Source organism: Quercus lobata, chromosome 3 (assembly GCF_001633185.2).
Source record: "Quercus lobata isolate SW786 chromosome 3, ValleyOak3.0 Primary Assembly, whole genome shotgun sequence".
Lineage (NCBI taxonomy): Eukaryota > Viridiplantae > Streptophyta > Magnoliopsida > Fagales > Fagaceae > Quercus > Quercus lobata.
Genome location: NC_044906.1, coordinates 17,396,530 through 17,418,844, shown reverse-complemented (window position 1 = coordinate 17,418,844; position 22,315 = coordinate 17,396,530). Strand labels below are relative to the sequence as shown.

Sequence of the window (22,315 nt, the reverse complement as noted above, 5' to 3'; positions counted from 1 at the left end):
CTTAATTAAAAAATACATTTCTATCCCATGAGAAAAAATCTTTATAGCGGAATCTTAAAAGAGGAACTGAAAGAACAGCACCAAAGTACTGTACCTAAGTCTTGCCCATCTATAATATATAATAATTCCCTTAAGGGATGGATCTACAATAATTCACTTTTTTCACATCGTTATTACCAACTCTGTTATGAAAAAAAAAAAACATTAGTCTTATATTACAGTTGTTTCCTAATGAAGGTTTTTAAGATGATTTTAGGATATTTGGGGTTCTCCTCTATCTCCTCCACCCATCCACGGGGGGTTTCCATATCTATCTCCACAGATATTTCTAAACCATGAAACATAATGTTCTCTGCAAGTGTTATTTGAAATCTTAGTAGAAGACTTGATTGGTTATCTTATCTTTGCTTTTCTTTTAATAGTTTCAAGTCCATAAGTAGTGACAATTTCCCTATGAAGACTTATTTTTACTATAACTCCAATAGGTTCCTTTAACAAAGGCACTACCTTTGGGTTGCAAGCTCATTCTTCAACAAGCACGCAATCAGAGCCTTGGGCTCTTCCTACTACTTGGAGCTTCAATTTCATGTTTATTTTACTCTCATCACCCTTCCCTCAAAGTGCTACTTTACTATCAATCGGTCAGGAGTCTTTAGCCTCACAAGGTAATCCTTAGGTTTATGTTAACGAAGGCGGTTCAAGTAGAGAAGCAAGTCATTCAACATAAATAGTATTTGACTAGTTAGTCAAGTGCCCATTTGAATATTTCATATTTATTTGCTCTTGAAATTACACTAATCTAGGATCACCATCATCAATTCATCTTTCACTTTCTCACTTGTTTTTTTTTTTTTTTTTTTTTTAAACATTCATCTCTCACTTTCTCACTTGTATTTTTTTTAACATTAATTTATAACTATTTGGTAATATAATTTCAGAAGTCAAGTCACAATTTTCCAATATATGGTCAACACTAATTAACAAATTTTATGTATGTGAAAGCTTAAGATTCTTTTGAAAACCAATCCAAATTAGTCATTACTTTAAAAAAAAAAAAAAAAATTATAATATGTCTTTTCAGTCGAACAAGTATTCTTGATTTCACCTATTCTAAATCATCTCTTATCAAATCAATTAGAGCTAGTAGTATTACATTGTTTTATAATTGAGAAATTTATCATAATAATTGGGTTTTCACCAAAATTCATGATAGTCATTCATACCCAATTCTTAAAAATTAGATTACTAGTATAATATATGGTAGTTTTGATTCTGTAGTGTGAAACTAAGACCTCATCTAAACGAAATCTTAAAATTACCAAAAAAAAAAAAAAAGAACCTCACCTAGACAAACTTGTAAATTCTCAAGATCCTAATTGTCTTCTACGCGTGGATGTGACTATTGGATACCAAAGATAAATAAATAAATAAATTCACCATTACGAAGCTTCCTTAGATTTTCATCATTAACATAAAGTAGACCCCAATAATAGAGAATGTATTTACTGCTTAACAACCGGTGTTAAGTGGGTCCATGGGACCTTACTTATTCAAAATAGAAAATAAACAGTCGTGTGGCATAACCATGGGCATCTATTAGATTTAGAATTCTTTTTCCTAGTGGGAGCTACGTTTCACGATATTATTTACTATTTAGAGAACTTTAATCTTGCCACTTAGCAAAAAGGGTTTACTTTTCTAGTTTTGTTTTCTTTGTTAGTTGGACTGAAACGATAAAACCGACCATGTTTACTTTGGCTAATGTTTTAGACTTGGTACTAAAATGTTAAGATAATGTTTAGATATTTGGACCAAAACCGACCCTAAAGTGCATTAAAACAGTTACAATTTGACAAGGTTGGACATTTGCAGACATAACAAATTAACAAAGTTCCCATAAAAAATATGTTTCTCAAAAAAAAAAAAAAAAAAGTTCCCATAAAAAATAAAAATTTACAAAGAGAGAGAGAGGGAGAGAATTATCAACTTACATACACCAAAATATTTGTTCCTATAAATTGAAAATATGAACAAAGAAAACAAAGCAAAAGCAAGACCAATGGCCCTGACACTCCTAACATAATAATAGGAGTGTATGTCTTCGACTTAAAACAGAAGACAACAACAAATTGAAAACTGAAAACATATGTAATAGGAAAGTCTTCAACATAAAAACAGAAGATCATTCCAAAACCAACCCTGTATCAATTACTGCTAGTCCTACATACGCTTCATTTCCATTGAACTTAAAACAAGCACTAAGCAGCAGATGGGGCATTAATGTAGTGACCAACAGCTTCCGACACCGCTGTCAAGAATCTTTTCAAGCCATTTTTCTCAACACCAGCTTTAGCCTCTACAGAAGCCAATGTGTTCTTGTAGTCCAATGACTCATCATTATAAATGTCCCACCATTTCTTCACTAGCAATTTGATATCTTCCCTGTCCATGTTTTCTTCCTCACCAGTGTACCTCCATGGCTTAGAGCCCTGTAAACCAATCAAAAACATACTTCATTAGTATTACATATATCAAGGAAAAACAATTGAAATTTATTAAAATTTGAGATTTTTATGATGAACAAAGTGGATACTCACATTAGCACAATAGTGAACAACTTTGACTTTATCAAACTCAATGTTCTCTGGATGGCGCCATAACATAGCAAGCACAAGATTGTAAACTGGAGAGATTGGCTTGTAAATATCATTGAAGAACATATTCAGAAAGTCCTGAAAGAATCACAAATTTTTTTAGTAATGTACTATTACTAATATTCGCCATTCACCATAGAAAAAAATGAATAAAAGTCATAGATTTTTGTGCTTCAAAGCCAAAGAAGCAGGTCCACAACATTATGGTCCAATGGCTTGAAAGTAGCTTGATATTAATATATCAAATCAAGCCACATGACCTCCAAACTGGGTCATACACAAATAAGCAATTCATTTGATGCATCATGCAATTAATATGAATTGCATGAGAAACACGGTAGTTTTTCAACCACAACTAGAACTAAGATTTACCTGCTCAGCAAAAGTTGTAGGAGTGGTAACTTGAAGGGTCTCAAGGAGATCATGGTATGTGGATAGATTAGGCTCATACACAAAGAAGCCAGCATTGAAGTACAGGGGTGGCTTGGGGCCAAGCTCAGCAGGCCAGTTAACCTTGTCAGGGCACTGCTGGCAATAGCCAATCTTGTGTTGTGGAGTGTTTCTCCAATTTTTCTCACAAAAGCAGTCCATGACAGCATAGAAGTGGTTGTCGGGTAAGTCAAAGAGGTGATCAATGTTTTCAAACACTTGAATGTCTCCATCTAGGTAAATCATCTTGCTGTACTCCACAAACTGCATACACAAAATTCAAACGTAAGTACAATTTACAGAACTGTTGAAATCGTAAAACTACGTGTGACACATGCAAGAGCAAAGAATGGTAATAACATTAACAAAAATACATACATACCTCCCAAATACGAAGCTTGGAGTAGTTGATGACATAGTAGGCCATGGCAAACTGGGTTTGGTTCTCAGGTGGGTACACAGGCTCAATCTCCCTCACTATGCACCCTTGTGAAACCAATATTTCACGGTGGTCCTCAGGGACATCAGGCAATATTGCAACCACAAGAGGGTACTTAGTCTTGACCTTTCTCAGGCCCTTGGCTAAGCCAACCACACCTTTCACATAGTCACCGTTACCTGCCAAAAAAGTGACATAGGCCTTTCCAGGCATGCTAACAAGTTTGGTAGTGGCAGTGGTGGTGGTGGTGGTGGTGATGTTAGGAGCCATTTGAAGTGGGTTTTTGGAGAAAATGTGAATTGAATACGGGTTTTAAACTTTGGGATTGGGTTTGAAAAGGATTTTAGAGTGTTTGGTTAGAGAGAAAAATGGTCTTTATAGGAAAATTAGAAGAAGGGTGTAAGTTCAAGGTTTGTAAGGAGAAGAAATTTATGTTTTCTTGGGAAGAAAAGTTTGTACTCCGAATGGTTTTTTTGTGATGGACTTGAAAGTGTTGGGTGGGGGTGTTTATATAGAGCCTGGGGTGGATTTGATAATTGTAAAATATTGGGATTAATGGTAATTAATTAATAATAATTCCGTGTCGGCATGGAAAAAAAAATAAGCTGGATATGGCCCATATGGGTCCGATCGGCCCACTATTTCCAACACAATTTAAATAGATTATCGATTAGCACATGCATCAAACGACGTAGCTTATACTAAAGGCTAATTCGTTGTATCTATCTCAAAGTTTGACCTTCAAAATTTACGGTATGCGTTATTTAATCCCAAATAAATCGGATCCTTACGTGTGGCATCGATCTGATCTGATGGTTATAAAGAGGCCTCACGAATTGGGCGGTGCACGAAATGGGGGATAATAAATATATTATAGAGTAGAATAAAGTAGTAATTTTTTTTTAATCCAATAAAGTAGTAATTGATAGTAAATATATTTTAGTCAACTATTCACGACATTTAAAACACTAACTGATTAGTTTATAATAACAAAAGGCAACATATTGTGATCTATTTCTTTGGTTGTAACATAAATTTGAGGATTTTTCGCCCAATAGTTAATGCATATGGCAAACTCAGAGATTACATATATGCATAATTTGTGACGAAAATGGTGGTTAATCTATAGGATAATCACATCTCCTATTTCAGCTTGCAATATTGCAAAATAAATGCGGTGATTTTTAAGGTAAAAATTGATTTATGATAAGATTTCATATTAAATGAGATCTTGACAAGATTGGCTTGAATGTTCCAAACTCAATTACCAATAGTTTGTAATTTGATACTATACTTAGTTCTCTCTAAGTTTTAATTTAGGGGTGTAATCAATTGGTTTTGGTCAGTGTGAATGGCAATCTTTCAATTGGTCCGAAATTTTTGATCTTGCCATATTTGACACCGACACCGAACTGTGGGGAAGGAAAATTGACACCGAACAAATCTGACTGTATATTTCATTTTCATTAAGAGCTTAGTTATATAATTAGGCCTAACAGAGGCCGATCAAGCCATGGAAACAATTAAAATTATAAACTCATAAGATTCTATTGAAAATATTAGGGCAAAAAAACAATTCTATTTGAAACTTGAAATTGAATCCAAATTATTCAAGATTTTTTCCTCGAATATGTCTTTCCGAAAAAGTATTATTGATTTCATCTATATTCCTGACTCATGACCTTTTCAATCAATCATAGCTAGGATTAAGAGTTGTAGAATTTATCATAATTACTGGTTTTTCATTAAAATTCATGATAGTCATACCCAATTCTCAAACTTTGATAACTAGTATATAATAAATATATATATATATATATATATATATATATATGTCAGCTTTGACTTCCTAGTGTGAATTAAAACCTCATCTAAACAAACAAATAACAATTCTCAAGATCCCAAATTTCTTCTACACATGGGTGTGACTTCACTCAATACAAATTACAAGAAGTGATCTACACATGGGTGTGACTTCACTCAATAGAAATTACAAGAAGTGAAGGTGTACAATTACAAATTATTCTATAATTTTTTTATCATTATTTTGACGTAGTAAATTGTAAGTGGTTTTTCATTATTTACATATAAATTTATTATTTTTCTTTATTAATCACACTCTGTAATATTACACATGACAAGAAATTGTGAAAAAATTTATGATATTAAGACTTTTTTTTTTTTTAAAGGAAATTATAAATTCACCGTCGTGAAGCTTCCTTTGATTTTCTTACTAACTAAAGGCAAACCCCATTATAGAAAATACTTTTACTGCTTAGTGATCATAGCCGACCATGGCCTACTATGCATGTTAGCAACAACAAAAAGAAGCAACATCCTCTAATTACTACACACGAAACTCCCATGAAGTTGAAGCACGTAGACTCATTCTTGCAACACTTGGCACTCCCGTAGATATATCTATCATGTCAATGTTTTTCTTATTAAACAAAGCTAACTTGGTTGTTAAGCTAAAAGAGGGCAAAACAGTAAAACAGTCTTAAGTGGGTCCATGGAATTCTTCCGCGTAGAAAATAAATAGCCATGTGGCTTAACTATGGACATCTATTTGAATAAGAATTTAATTTTCCTAGTGGGGGGCCACGTGTCACCATGTTATTTAGAGGACTGATTCTTGCCACTTGGCAAAAGGGTTCACATTTCTAGTTTTGTTAGTTGATCGAAAAGTGTAGGAAGTAGGACCTATCAATTAAACTAAGAACTTTTTTTGGGTCATGCAATAAATTAAAGATTATGAAATATGATAAAATATTGAATATGATAATGTTTTATGACTATGGACTAAAACCGACCAGTTCACTTTGGATAATTATTTGGACTTTGTACTAAAACTTTATAAGATAATGTTTTGGAAATTTGGAGTTATTAAATGCTACGTTGTCAGAATTTTTATTCATACACATAGGGGTAATAGGTTGGCCCACTCCCTTGCAAAGAGAGCAGTTCTAGTTGTTGATACAAATATATGGTTAGAAGAACTACCACAAGACTTGGTTGATGTATTTCAATTTGATTTATCTTAATAAAGTTGACTTATCTTTTCCTTAAAAAAAAAAAAAAAAAAAAACTAAACTACGTTGTCAAATAAGACAATTTAGTCTTACATAATTATGTGTGAGTAGTATAATTGGTTAGTAGTAAAATCTCACATTAGATATTAATGAAAAGAGTAAGTGATTAATATAAAGAGTAAGACTTAAGTACAGTATTTAGGTGCTATTTCTTAGGTTCCTCTTTTAAGATTCTGCCATATAAATTTTTTCTCATAGAATGAAAGTATATTTTTAAGTTTTTTTTTTTTTTTTTTTTTTTGAAAGGAAAGTATATTTTTAAGTTAAGTAGTCACATAACTGAATTTTAAGAAGAGAACCTAAGGAACAGCACCTAAGATACTGTATCTAAGTTTTGCCATAATATAAAATAGTTGAGCTCATACCTAATTGCCCATTAGGCTTAAACTTTTTAGGTCAAGTGATTTTTCTAGAGTTTGGTTTACCTCTAGTACTTTTTTAACTGAAATCTCATTTAGTTTTAACTAGCCTCTGAGCACGCATTTGAGGCTCTTCTATTTTTGTGGACAAAATTTAATAATTCGCATAAATTATAATTTGGGATTAATATATTTTTCAATCACAAAAAATACCTAGGGGTGTGATGAAATAGCCATTCTGATTTTTTCATCACACCTCTAAGTATTTTTTGTGATTGGAAAATATATTAATCCCAAATTATGATTTATGTAAACTATTAACTTTTATCCAAAAGAATAGAAGAGCCTAATTATCATCAATTTTAATAATATGTGCAATTCTAATAAAATTTTAGTAAAAGTGGAAGCATATGCTATGTTAAAATCTATGCACATAACAATAGTACACAATAATTTGTTATATAAAAGTTTTGCAAAATAATATTTGAACCTCATTTTTGAGTTGTGATAGTTTGACACTAAAAATATGTAAACAAAATATTTTAGCCGTAATATAATGTTTTCTTTTTAGCAATAGCTCAATTGGATTGTGAACTTTGTGATGACATAAAAAGATATTCTAGTCATAGAGTGTCACAATTATCATTTTTTTTTAAATAAGAGTTATCAATTTTATAAAAAAAAAAAATCCTAAAAGGCAGCCACTTAGTCCTAAAGGCTAAAAGGTAGCTAGTTATTGCACATGCATAACAAAATTTACAAATGCTAAAAATTGCATGTTGTAAACTCAAAATTTTTTTTATTCAATTTTTAAAAAATTGCCTACAAAATAGGACCACCATTTTTTTTTTTTTTTTTACAATTTCAAGAAAAGAAAATCCTAAATTTTAGGATTTTAGAATCCTCTACTAATAGCCTACTAACAGGTTTTACATTAAAAAAAAAATGTTTTAGGTATTTTATTCCTAAAAGTTTGCCTATTATTTAGAAGCAATTTTCTCCATGATTTTATAATATAATTTTATCTTTAAAGAAAATAAGGGGGAAAAAAAAAACCCCACGTTTTAATGTGTTTAAATGGTTAAACCCCAAGTATTTTTATTCCTAAAAGTTTGCCTATTATTTATAAGCAATTTTCTCCATGATTTTATAATTTTATCTTTAAAGAAGAGAGAGAGAGAGAGAGAGAACCCACATTTTAGGTTTCTCCCCGATTTTTAAATCTTATCTTTAAAGATAACTTCCCCATAATCATTTTTCTTTTTCAAGATTTACGTATATAGGTTTCTCATTAAAAAAAAAAAAAAATTACGTATATAGTAATTGCTTACAGAATCATCAAATGTGTAATGAAAGACGCAACAAAAGACAATATTAAATTTCATATGGTAGGATATTCACAAAAAATTGTCTTTTAACAACTACTTGATAGATTGACTACCACTTCACTCACCCGAATTCATTCAATGTGACTGCTACGCAATCTAACAAAATTATTGATATGTCACCCTAAAAAAAATACAAAAATATAGAGAGTAAGGCATAAATGTAAGAAAAACAATAGAGAAAAATAATAGGAGAAAGAGAGGGCACCACTTAGAACACATACACTAAAATAATTAGTCAAACCCGTTAACCACGAAAAAAATATATCATTACCGCTCTTTAAAAAATAGTCATTAATTAGAGAAAATATTAAACATTCATCAAATCGACCAAATAATAGAACATATTAAAAAAGAAAAGTGTGGTCCTATTTATAGGCAGTATTTTATGTAGGAGTTAAATGATTTTTTTTTTCTTTCAAACTCTAAATCATGATAAGAGAATAAAGTTTTTTTTTTTTTTTTTTCTAAACTCTAATTTAAATTTTAACATTCAACTAAATTTTTTTTTTCTTATATTCACATTTTCAAATATGAGTTCTATTTGAACACAAATTTTCTTATATTCACCATCTGGCACCTCAAACATGGAGGAATGGACATTGGTTAGTAGTAAAACATCTTGTACTTGATGATAATTATCCTTCTTCTTATTTATGTACCCATTTTCAAAGGCAAATACCTTAATCAAAATATAACAATTATGTCGATATCCTTTTTGGCTAGATCTCACTCAATAAATTCGACTGCTTTTACTATCATCTCCAAGAGAAGCTAAACAGCAATTGATCTTGCTTTCATGATGATCATATTTGAACAAAACAATAGAAATATAAGAAAATGTGGTCGTGTAACAGAAATATAAGAAAACGTGAGTGATTTTTTTTTTTTTTTTAAGATAAGATAATGATATGAAAAGGATAATAATAACAAAGTAAGGAAACCAAAATATAAACCAAATACAGGAAAACAAATATTGAATGGCAACTCATAAAAGCAAACATAATGCAAAGAACCCAACACGCATGAGGCATGTAAATAGAGGTGATCAAAGATACTTACATTTTTTCCGTTGACTACACTTCAAGTCCAAAGTCCAAACAGTTCGTTAGAGTTAGAGGACCAAAACACGAAAATCTTGAAGATCAACACCCCAGTGCACGTTCCTTGAAGTTTAGATACGAAAATCTTGAAGATAGACACCCCAGTGCACGTTCCTTGAAGAAATGTGTGAAAGAAATTATAGATGAGGTTGAAATATAAGGGCTATTTTACACAAATATTTGGTTCGTTTCTAGAATATAAGAAGTTGTTCATGAATTAGAAAACCAAAATAGAAAAGACCAATATACATTAACATAATCATACCGTTGAGCAGGAGCAAATTTGAGCATAGCAAATAGAAAAAATGATGATAATAGTGAAAATAAAATTAACACATAATTGAGAGAATTGGAAAACTAAAGAAGAAGCAATTTGAGTTTGAAAATTAACGTGAGTGTAATGTGAGTGTGGTCCTATTTTGTAAATAGTTTTTTACGTGAGAGTTAAATAAACATTTTTACCAAATTTTACCCCTACTTAAACGTAGATTGTAGAGGTATTTCGGAAAAAAAAAAAAAAAAATCCGGTCCAAACAAAAGAAGCCCCTTAAATAGTAGCATAGATAAGAAGGTGTCATATCACTCACTAACTAAATAAAATGTGAATATTAAAACCCACTACCAATCTACCACTTGCTATTGTGTGTGTATATATATATATATATATTTGAACTTGCTATTGTGTATTTAAAATAAAATGAGACCTCCAATTAAAAAAATACTTGAGGTAAGTTAAGCTCATTTTTCTATATGTTATATTAACTACTCAAGAGTCTCCTAAGATGTTTCTCTCCCCAACACATACCTATCTCAACTCTCTTGTCTCTTACGTTTTGGGGGTGGGTTGGGACTTGGTTTTTGGGGGTGGGTTAGGACTTGGTCATGGTGGCGGTGATAGTTGTTGTAGGGTTAGGTGGGTTTCCGATACAGATTTCGGACAAGTTACTTTATAGAAGAGTTATTTTATAATATTTTAATATGATTTATTGGAAAAATAAAGAATGAGACGTAGAATGTGTTGTAAAAGTAAATATATAAAATAAATAAAATGGTTTTTTTTTTTTTTTTTTTTGAGGAAGTAATAAAATGGTATTTGATAATGCAACATGCATAATTTTATGCATAAGCCAATAAAAATGCTCTAAAACGGTGTTAAGTGGGTCCACGGGACCTTACTTCTTCCAAGTAGAAGATAAATAGTCATGTGGCATAAGTGCATAACCATTGGCCGATAGGCATTTAGATTTAGAATTCTTTTTCCTCATGAGGGCTACGTTTCACTTTGGATAATGTTTTAGACTTTGTACTAAAATTTTAAGATAATGTTTGGATATTTGGACTAAAACCGACCTTAACGTGCATTAAAACGGTTCAATTTGACAAGGTCGGACATTTGCCGACATAAAAAAATTAACAAAGTTCCCATAAAAATAAAAAATAAAAATTAAAAAAGAAGGGAGAGAGAGAATTAACAACTTATATACACCAAAATATTTGTTCTTATAAATTGAAAATATGAGCAAAAAAAACAAAGCAAAAGCAAGAACAATGGTCCTGAAACTCCTGACATAATAATAGGAGTGTAAGTCTTCGACTTAAAACAGAAGACCAGAACAAATTGAAAATTGGTAACATATGTAATAGGAAAGTCTTCAACTTAAAACAGAAGACAATTCCAAATCATACAAATAAAAACCAATCCTGTACCCATTACTTAGAGTCCTACACAACACAAGCTTCATTTCCATTGAACTTAAAACAAGCGCTAAGCAGCAGATGGGGCATTAATGTAGTGACCAACAGTCTCGGACACTGCTGTCAAGAATCGTTTCAAGCCATTTTTCTCAACACTAGCTTTAGCCTCTACAGAAGCCAATGTGTTCTTGTAGTCCAATGACTCATCATTATATATGTCCCACCATTTCTTCACTAGCAACTTGATGTCTTCCCTGTCCATGTTCTCTTCCTCACCAGTGTACCTCCATGGCTTAGAGCCCTGTAAACCAATCAAAGACATATTTCATTAGTATTACATATCAAAAAGCAAATTGAAATTTATTAAAATTTGAGATTGTGACTATAAACCAAGCGGATACTTACATTAGCACAGTAGTGAACAACTTTAACTTTATCAAACTCAATGTTTTCTGGATGACGCCATAACATGGCAAGTACGAGATTGTAAACTGGAGAGATTGGCTTGTAAATATCATTGAAGAAGATGTTCAAAAAGTCCTGAAAAAAATTACAAATTATTTTAGTAAGGTAATATATATTACTGGTATTCACCTTTTAAAAAAAAAAAAAAAAAGTCATAGATTTATGTGCTTCAAAGTCAGTGAAGCACATCCACAACTTAATAGTCCAATAGCTAGGAAGTAGCTTGATATGAATCTATCAAATCAAGCCACATGACCTCCAAAATGGGTCATACACGAGCAAGGAATTAATGTGACAATTACTGTGAAAACTAAGATTTACCTGCTCAGCAAAAGTTGTAGGAGAGGTAACTTGAAGGGTCTCAAGGAGTTCATGGTATGTGGATAGTTTAGGCTCATACACAAAGAAGCCAGCATTGAAGTATTGGGGAGGCTTGGGGCCAAGATCAGCAGGCCAGTTAACCTTGTCAGGGCACTGCTGGCAATAGCCAATCTTGTGTTGTGGAGTGTTGCTCCAATTTTTCTCACAAAAGCAGTCCATGACAGCATAGAAGTGGTTGTCCGGTAAGTCAAAGAGGTGATCAATGTTTTCAAACACTTGAATGTCTCCATCTAGGTAAATCATCTTGCTGTACTCCACAAACTGCACACAAAGAATTGGAATAATTCAATTGGATACCAAAAACATCCTATTAATTAAATCAAATTATTGAATAAAAAGAGATTAAATTATCTTATAAGTATATATCTTTGTCATTATATTTTCCCTTGTCACAATATTACATCAATTAAGTATAAAAAATTAATAAAAATAGGACAGATTACAAAATTTTCTTTAAAGATAAAGCATACCCTTAGACTAGATTAGGAAAATTCATAAAACATGAAGGCTCTGTTGGGACCGAGTGAAAAATTGTACATTTTGAAGAGTTTTTCCCCAAATATTTAGAAGAAAGATACACACTTTCTCATAAAAGCAGTCAAACTAGGCGTTATCTGCAACAGACCCTTGACACGAAATTACAAAAATACCCTCACATGCATTTTTGACATAACACGTCAGAAGCCCACAACCACAACACGGTTTCAAAAACAAACATCTTGTCACTCACAGAAAGCAGAAACTACGTGTAAGTAGTCACACATGCAAGCAAAGAATGGTGACATCAACTAATATACATACCTCCCAAATACGAAGCTTGGAGTAGTTGATGACATAGTAGGCCATGGCAAACTGGGTTTGGTTCTCAGGTGGGTATACAGGCTCAATCTCCCTCACTATGCACCCTTGTGAAACCAATATTTCACGGTGGTCCTCAGGGACATCAGGCAAAATAGCAACCACTAGAGGGTACTTGGTCTTGACCTTTCTCAGGCCCTTGGCTAAGCCAACCACACCTTTCACATAGTCACCGTTCCCAGCCAAAAAAGTGACATAGGCCTTGCTGGGCATGCTAACGGGTTTGGTGGTAACAGTGGTGGCGGTGGTGGTGATGTTAGGAGCCATTTGAAGTGGGTTTTGAAAGAAAGTGAGAACTGAACAAAGGTTTGAGTGCTTGTGATTTGGTTTGAGAAGGATTTAGAGTGTTTGGCTAGAAAGAAAATGGGTTTCTCTAGGAAAAGTAGAAGAAGGGTGTATGTTTAAGGATTTTAAAGGTTGAGAAAGAAATGGGTTTTTAAGTGTTTTTGGTTTGGATGAGAGTAGGAGAGGAAATTTGTGTTTGCTTGAGAAGAAAAGTTTGTACTCTGAATGGTTTTTTGTGATGGACTTGGAGTGGTACCGGGGGTGTTTATATAGAGTTTGGGATTGATTTGATTATGGTAAAATATTGGGATTAATTGGTAATTAATAAAAAAATCTTTGTCGGTATGGAAAGAAAATCAAGCTAGATGTGGGTCCGATTGGTCCCACTTTTTGCCGAGACCGTTTCGATTAGAACCAACAAGGAATCACCCGACACCCATTTTCAAAACGACGACGTAACTAGGAGTAATGGCTAATTCATGGTATCTTTTGACCTCATAATTTACGGTATGCGTTACTCAATCCCAATGAAATCGGACTCTTACGTGTGGAATCGACCGAAATCTGACGGTTATAAAGAGGCTTCATGAATTGGACGGTGCACAAAATGTAGGGATAATAAATAACATATACTAGCGTCATGCACTTTGTGTGTGTGCGCGATGATGCTTTTTTATTTTTGTGTTTTTGATATAACGTGGGAGTGGGTAGTTTTTGTTTTTTGGTAGGAACTATGGGTAATTTTTTTTTTTTTAATTTTTAAGTTATAAGAACTCGAGGTAGTGGAAGTACGAAGGAACTTTTTAATAGGATTTTTTTTTTTTTCTTTTCATATAGAAGTTTTTTTTTTTTTTTTTTTTTGAGAAACCTTTTTCATAGAGAAGTGACGTGGGATAGTTTTTCTTTTATAGGAATATTTTTAATTTTTTGTCAATTTACTATTTTAACCCCATGGAATAATGATAGTATTTTCTATAGTAAAAAAAAAAAAAAAAACTAATTTTTTGAATCTTTTTAATATATATATAGAGAGAGAGAGAGAGAGAGAGAGAAGAAGATTCTTAATAAGTCAAATTTCCAAGACATTTAAAACCATAATTTCAAGTTTTTTTGCACCAATAGATTTTTGTTTGGAAAATGCTAGAGATATAAACTATTTTATAATATTTTTTACAAATGGCTGATATGATGTGTGATTATTGATAAGTGAAAAAAATGATATTTGTAGCGGGTTCAAATGAGAACCAATAAGAATTGGCCACATTAATAGTTTATAAAAATATTATAAAATAGTTTGTGACTGTAGTATTATTCTTTTTGTTTTGGATGAACGCAGCCAATAGTTAATGTATTGGTAAAATTAGAGTTTTTATCTCTAGTCTATATATTAAGAGGACTAAAAAATCAGAAAGTTAGTTATGACTTCAAAAAATGTCAAAAATGCCTCTAATCTAATTAAATAATCATTATTCCTAAAAAAATAAAAATTAAGGTTAAAATTGTAATTCAACAAAATTCAAAAACAAAAAGCTAGAAATGTTTTGTTTTTCTAAAAATTAGCATATACTCTCTATTTAAATATATCTAACACATGTTTGAAACATTTTTCCCTTAAAATTAGTACACACTAAACTTAGTAGTTGACTCATTTTCAAAATGCTAAATTTTAGTTTTTTAAAAATTTCTTCCCATGTAACCTCACTAACAATAGACAAATTCAAATTGAAAATTATGATATTAAACTAAAAAAAAACATTATTACGCGTGCGGAGCGTGTGTGATGAGACTAGTATGTGTCTATATATATATATATATACACACACATATGTAATTATGACGAAAATGGTGGATACTTTATAAGATAATAACATTTCCAATTTTAGTTTGCCAAAAATAAAGGTATTTTTAAGGTAAAAGTGATTTATGATAAGATTTCATATCAAATCAGATCCTTATGTGATAAGGTTTCATATCAAATGAGATCCTTATATGATAAGGTTTCAATTTTTTTTTTTTTTTTTTGAGAGATTGATTCAACCTATGACAAGGTTGAATTAATTGAAACTCATGATAAGGTTTTATAACTAAAAAAAAAAAAAAAAAAAAAAAAAAAAAAAAAAAAAAAAAAAAAAAAAAAAAAAAAACTCAACCACCAAAAACTTTGTAATTATAGCATTCACAAAGATTTAAATCTATATTCATGAGTGAAGAGTCTTGTAATTTAATTGGTTGAATGATATTTTCTGATATTTCCAATAAAGATATTTAAGGTTCAATTTTTTCTCCCCAACTATTGAATCATAATATAAAAAAAGGATAAATTATAAGTTTGGTCCTTAATCTTTACACCAAATGTCAATTTAGTTCCTAACATTTTAAATATATTAGTTTAGTCTCTAATCTTTTAGTATTGTGTCAAAATAGTCCTTACCATTAAGTGATTGATGTAAAATGCTTACATGAATAACGGTTAAAATAAAAAATTATTTTTATGCCAAATCAAATGACATGTGTACTACCATTTGGAATTTTTTTTTTAAAGAACAGTTTATGTTAAAGTTGGGATCTCAAAACCAATTTATGTTAATAAATCACTGACTCAAAGCTTTACTCAAGCCTTGTGAAAAAGAACGCAACTTTTTATGGACATCTATTTGGTTGCTGAGAAACTTGAGAAAAACAATGGAAACTAAGGTCTTGAATATTTGTTTTGTGATTTTTCCATGTTTTCAAAAATTGAAGGTTTTCTTCTATTGTGCCTGAGATAATTGAGCTATAGATCTACAATATGATTGCGTTAGGTTCAGATTGAAGTAATATTGTTCGGTAAGTTTAATGATAGGGATAAATGTATGGAATAAATCTATTAATTATAATCATTTTTCATTGCTAGTTAACCAAACCCCAACTTCTAAGTGTTCTATGCTCAGAAGGAGAAAATCAAGCCAAAGAAAATGAAGCACAAAAGCTTGCTGATTCCTTCTTTTCTTACAAGTTTGATTGCCAAAACCAACAAGAACCAACAAGTTATTCCAAAGCTTGAAGCTTTCTTGGTGACTCCTAGTCTAATTGGAAAGCAATTAAGAGGTCCACATTCTTGACCTTGATGCTTTAGAATTTAGATGATCATAGGTCGCTTGTATGGGGTACAACGATTTTGAGATCCCAATTTTAACAAAACCTTTTTTTAAAAATAAAAATTTATTCCAAGTAATAGTATACATGTCATCTAACGTGGCGTAAAAATAATTTTTTATTTTGACCGTTAGCTACCTCAACATTTTCCATTTATTATTTAACGGTAGGAATCATTTTGACACAACATTAAAACTTTAGGGATTAAATTGACACATTTAAAACGTTAGGGATCAAATTGAAATTCAATGTAAAGGTTAAGGACCAAACTTATAATTTACCCTAAAACAAAAAAAATCTTCTATTCATATGTTGTAAGTGAAATAAGAAGAAACAACAACAACAACAACAACAACAAAAACAAAAACCTTAATCCTAAATTTTAGGGTTGGTTATAAATCTTCAACAAATTAGTTAAGGTTGGTCACGTGTATTCTTTTCCTCCATTCTATTCAATTTGAATTCGTACTCTCTTTTATTTTCTTAATTGAAATATCTTTTTTTTACTAATTCTACATATGCTATTTTTTGTCTTCCTTTACCAACTCAATATTTCTTATCGATGCATTAGTCATTCTTCTTTAAACATGACCAAACCATCTCAATTGAATTTATCTCATATTTTCATCGATAGAGACCAAGGGCGGCATTATACTATATTCAAGGGGTTCAAAGGAACCCCCTGACTTTAGGGAAAAAAAATTATATATATATATATATATATATATATTATATATATTTTTTTGTTAGTTTAATACTTTAATTTATTCTTAAAAATATTTTTGCACACTTTGACTTAAATTTTACACACCCTTATTACAAGTAAATCCAACTCTAGTAAAGAGTAAGTATTTGTGAATCGTAAGTGTCACTCTTTTTTATAAATTTATATTATATATGTGAGTATGTCTAATATTGATTATGTAGGGGTAAAATTTACAAGTCAACCGTGGGCTTTGGGCCTCGCGCAGAGTCTAGCCATGACAAGGGGGGAAAACGGGGCCAGAAGATTTCCAGCCCAATCCTGTTGGGCCGGACTTATTTAAGGGGCGTCTAAGGAGGAGTGCCTCCTCGGACACACCAAATGGGAGTCCAACGTACACCCTGTACACAGTGAGGAACCATCCCAAGCAAGAGGAGAATGTTGGACGCCTAAGAGGCAACCACAACTGTCACATTAAATGCAAGGAAACTACTTTTCCAGCCGCATTAATGTGAAGAAGACAGGTGAATAGTATTATCTTGGCCAGTGCAACTCACAGAAAGATAAGGTGGATGTCCGATGGGATAGGCACTCAAGTGAAAGTCCAGATGGTTAACAAGTGTAAGGCCCTTATCAATTTGAGGGTGCTATATAAGAGAAGGAGATCCCCAAGAAGAGGGGATCGGAGAATTAAGAAAAAAGAGAGAGAGAAATGTGAAAGAACTCTGTTGTCTGCAAACAGAGCAAGAGGTGCACTTATACGTCTCCTCGGACCGATATCCCATTAAACGTAAATGGAATATTCTCACGTTCAACATGTTGCATGACGTACATCTAACTGACGTTTACTTCATCTAGTCCCAACTCTGTAACCCACTCTCTACAAATTCATTGTCTGGGAACTATTGGGCCAGAACCACTTACCTGCTGCGCCTAGGCCCCAAAAACCGCCCTTACAGATTATATGCATTACTTTTTGTTAAAATATTATTTGTGTGAATTATGATGTGTGTGGATGTTTGTGTGTACAATATAAATATAATATAAATTTATATAATTAGGAAATAGAGATGATTTATTACATGTGTGTGTTTATCATATTATAATGACTTTTTGTTATAAATTTAGCAAAATTCAAGAAAAAAAATGTTAAAGTTAGTGATTGTCTAAACATTTGATTGGTTAAATAGACACATAGTGTATAATTTTATGTATGAATAGGTGTGGTTGTGTGCGTCAATAATTAATACAAAACTAGTGAGTTTAGTTTAGTCATTTAGTTTAAAATATTTTTATAAAAACAATAACAATTGCATAAAATAAAAATATTAGATAAATCTATCAAAATAAAATGGTCATAGGCTCATAGCTACCCACATTGGCAATAGATACTCATAATGAACTGTCATATAACAATTCAAAATTTGAAAACTTGTGGAAGAAATTTGTAAAATTTCATGTATTATTATTATTATTATTATTATTATTATTATTATTATTATTATTTTGTTGATAACTAGATATAGTTAAGTTCTTTTTTTTATATAAATTTTTTTTTTTAATGACCCCACTAAACAAAATTCCTAAATCCGCCACTGATAGAGACGACTCATATCTTTAAGTAAATATCTTCATTTCGATATTATCTTTTCATGTATTTTCACTTATCCATCTTAACGTTGATAGAGACGACTCATATCTTTAAGTAAATATCTTCATTTCGATATTATCTTTTCATGTATTTTCACTTATCCATCTTAACATTCATATTTCACTTACAATTATTTTATAAATATTTTGCTTCTTAACGGCCCAACATTCAATACTATAAAGTTGGTCTTATAGTAGTTATTAAAAAGGTTATCAAAATAACTTTTCTATCTCTCTTTAATATATAACATTCTTTTACCAATACACTTTAATCTTCATCTTTAATTCCATTCAAGTGTATTTTGACTTTTGTCGTGGAAAGAGATTGTGTACACTATTAGGTTTTTACTATCACCTTGTTAAAAATTGATTCATGTAATTATAATAAGTATAATATTTGTTATTTATTACTTACACTCCACGTCTATATATATATATATATATATATAAAATCAAAGTTTTTAAATTTTTTTGTAGACTTGGTTTCAAAAAATAATTTTGTAGACTTCCTTTAATATACAAACACATTCATAATATATGTCTATTAATAATCACTACAATTATCAAATTATATATTAAAAAAAATTAAAACATGAACCACACAAGTGAGCATTTGAAGAGAGAGAGAGAGAGAGACAGAGAGAGAGAGTCTCTCCTCAACTTGGCTTCGACTTGAGCCTCTCTTCACCTTGTCAAAGGGCATTCTCTGTGCCTCTTATGAGGTTTTTTTTTTCAGCCCTTTGTGGCAATGTTTTTCTTCCCCAGGTCTTGAGCCCATTTTATGTGGCTATGTCTCTCTCGTTGATGGCAATCAAGCCACCCGTAGTAGCCTCTATAAGGTGGTTTCAATCCAGATTTACATTGAATCGGTTTAGATCTAAACTCCTTCACACCAAAAAGTTTGGATCTCAAGGCTAGATTTTTAGTACTAGATGGATTCCTGCTCATGGGTACCAAGCATCTATGTTTCACGATAGGGTGGGCTCTCTCTTACAAATATGACTCGTTTGGTACTGTTGTTTAAATAATAATTTTTAGTGTTTAAGCAATATAACACGTATTTCCACAATATTTTATAACCCACATATATCTCCTCAATACTTAAACAACATTACTAGAAATCTCTTACTAAACGGGCTTAGTTTTCCCTAAGTTGCTTTGTTGGCTTTAAGGTGGATAATTGGAGAGCTTTTTTTTTTTTTTTTTTTTTTTTTGGTCACTCAATTTATATTTATTCTTCTATTGATTTTGATAAAGTTTTCCTGTATTTATAATCTAGTGTATATAAATTTTCCTTGAGAGTTTTGTTCTATCCCAGCATATGCTACAAATGTATATTTCTTTTACTTGTATATCTTTCACATGTATTATACGAGTTACTGGCCAGTGTTAAAATTATGGACAAATTCATATAAATATTAAATAGGGTGACATAACAATATTATAGTCACTTTTTTTTTTTTTTTGAATAATATCATATTCACTTATTTACTTGGATATAAAAATAAAACATTAATTCTAACTAAAAAAAAAAATAAGTTTTAACTATTTTGTAATAAATTTCTAATAAACTAAAAATTTCAAGAACCCTTCTATAATTTCAAAAGACAAGTAACAATTTTTCAATAGTTTACTAGCGAACAAATCTGATGTATATTTCATTTTCTTTAAGAGCTTAGTTATATAATTTAGGCCTAACCATTAATACTTAATCAGTAGGCAATCAATCCATGGAAACTATGAAAATTGTGAATGCATAAGATTCTATTGAAAATGTTAGGAAAAAAAAAAAAAGATTCTATTTAAAATTTAAAATTGAATCCCAATTATTCAAGATATTTTTCTTGAATATGTCTTTCCGTTCGAAAAAGTGTTATTGATTTCATCAATATATCCCGACTCATGACCTTTTGAATCAATCATAGCTAGGATTAAGAGTTGTAGAATTCATCATAATCGTTGGTTTTTCATTAAAATTCATGATAGTCATACCCAATTCTCAAACTTTGTTAACTAGTATAATATGTCAGTTTTGAGTCTTTTGACTTCCTAGTGTGAATTAAAACCTCATCTAAACCAACTAACAATTCACAAGATCTTAATTGTCTTCTACACATGGGTGAGATTCTGTAGATACAAATTAAAAAGAAAAGAGGTCTAAGATTATAAATTATTTCACAACTTTTTTATTACAACTTTAATATAATCATTACTTACATTTGAATCTATTATTTTTTTTTCACTAATCACCCTCTATCACATTATAGTTAAAAAAAGGAGTTGTAAAAAATTTTATAATTTGGATTTTTTTAAAAAGAAAATTAGAAATTCAACATCACGAAGCTTCCTTTGATTTTCTTGATTTCTTCACTAACAAAAGGCAAACCCCATCGCGAAGCACGTAGACTCATTCTTGCAAAACATGGCACTCCCATAGATATCTCTGTGTCATGTCAATATTTTTCTTATTAAAAAAAGCTAACTTGTTTTCTAAGCTAAAGGAGGGCAAAACAGTAAAACAGTCTTAAGTGGTCCATAGAATTCTTCCACGTAGAAAATAAATAGCCATGTGGCGTAACTATGGACATCTATTTGATTAAGAATTTATTTTCTAGGAGGGCCACGTGTCACCATGTTATTTAGAGGACTGATTCTTGCCACTTGGCAAAAAAAGGTTCACTTTTCTAGTTTTGTTAGTTGGTCGAAAAGTCTAGGTCCTCTAGGACCTATCAAATATTAAATTAAGAACTTTTTTTGGGTCATGCAATAAATTAAAGATTACGAAATGTGATAAAATATTGAATATGATAATGTTTTATGACTATGGACTGAAACCGACCATTTCACTTTGGATAATGTTTTGGACTTTGTACTAAAACTTTATAAGATAATGTTTTGGAAATTTGGACTAAAACCGACCTAACGTGCATTAAAACGCTTGTAATTTGACTAAGGGACTACGTTCATGAGAATATTCCATCATATTCTTAGTGGGATTCTTTGATTTTTTCTCCAATTGTAGAATCTTCTATTCCTTGAAACATGGATGACTTTTATTAATATTTATTTTTTATTTTTTTGAGTAAATTGTGGGTATTAAAACGTCAAAAGAAGTGTTTTGTTTACTGTATTTTTTACAATTTTTTATAATAAATTATAAGTGATAAGTTGTTATTAGTTTTAATTTAAATTTAACACAAAAATTATTTTTTTTGTTTATCAATAATAATCATAACAGTTTGTTATTTATGATTTGTTGTAAAAGTTTTGTAGGCATAACATTTCTTAAAATATAAGAATCTTCAAATTTCTACGTTTATTTTTTTTTTAGTCAATCTCTCACTCTAATCCTTGATTACAGCCACTAATTTGTAAACACTTTTCATATATTTTACGTAGGGACAATATTATAAAATATTTGGTGTAGTAACGGAAACAAAATAAGATTTCTTTCGTATCCCATGCTGCAAATATTTTACCTTATTTACACTTTCGGTGATATAATACCATTTATTTTTTGCCATATCAGCATAATACCATTTATTTTTTGCAGTATCAGCACCTCCTAACAAAAAAAATTCTTAAAAAATATAGAGTGGAAAGTGAGAGGAAGGTGTTGAAAAGCATTGTAATATGTCATACATTCATCCTCAAATTGCCACGACTTTTGAACTAGATTGGT

General features: G+C 30.9%; 2 protein-coding genes across 2 annotated transcripts; both read right to left on the bottom strand.

Moving 5' to 3' along the window:
- Positions 1-1,970: 1,970 nt before the first annotated feature.
- LOC115979234 (galactinol synthase 2-like) lies at positions 1,971-3,904 on the bottom strand. The gene is made up of 4 exons (XM_031101214.1): positions 3,466-3,904; positions 3,027-3,347; positions 2,598-2,732; positions 1,971-2,489 (listed from the first exon to the last, which is right to left on the bottom strand). The coding sequence occupies exons 1-4, from the start codon at positions 3,790-3,792 to the stop codon at positions 2,259-2,261; spliced, it is 1,014 nt and encodes a 337-aa protein (XP_030957074.1). The 5' UTR covers positions 3,793-3,904; the 3' UTR covers positions 1,971-2,258.
- A 7,168-nt stretch (positions 3,905-11,072) lies between these two features.
- On the bottom strand, positions 11,073-13,387 carry LOC115978626 (galactinol synthase 2-like). Its single transcript, XM_031100459.1, has 4 exons — positions 12,804-13,387; positions 11,943-12,263; positions 11,562-11,696; positions 11,073-11,457 (listed from the first exon to the last, which is right to left on the bottom strand). The coding sequence occupies exons 1-4, from the start codon at positions 13,125-13,127 to the stop codon at positions 11,227-11,229; spliced, it is 1,011 nt and encodes a 336-aa protein (XP_030956319.1). The 5' UTR covers positions 13,128-13,387; the 3' UTR covers positions 11,073-11,226.
- Positions 13,388-22,315: the final 8,928 nt, after the last annotated feature.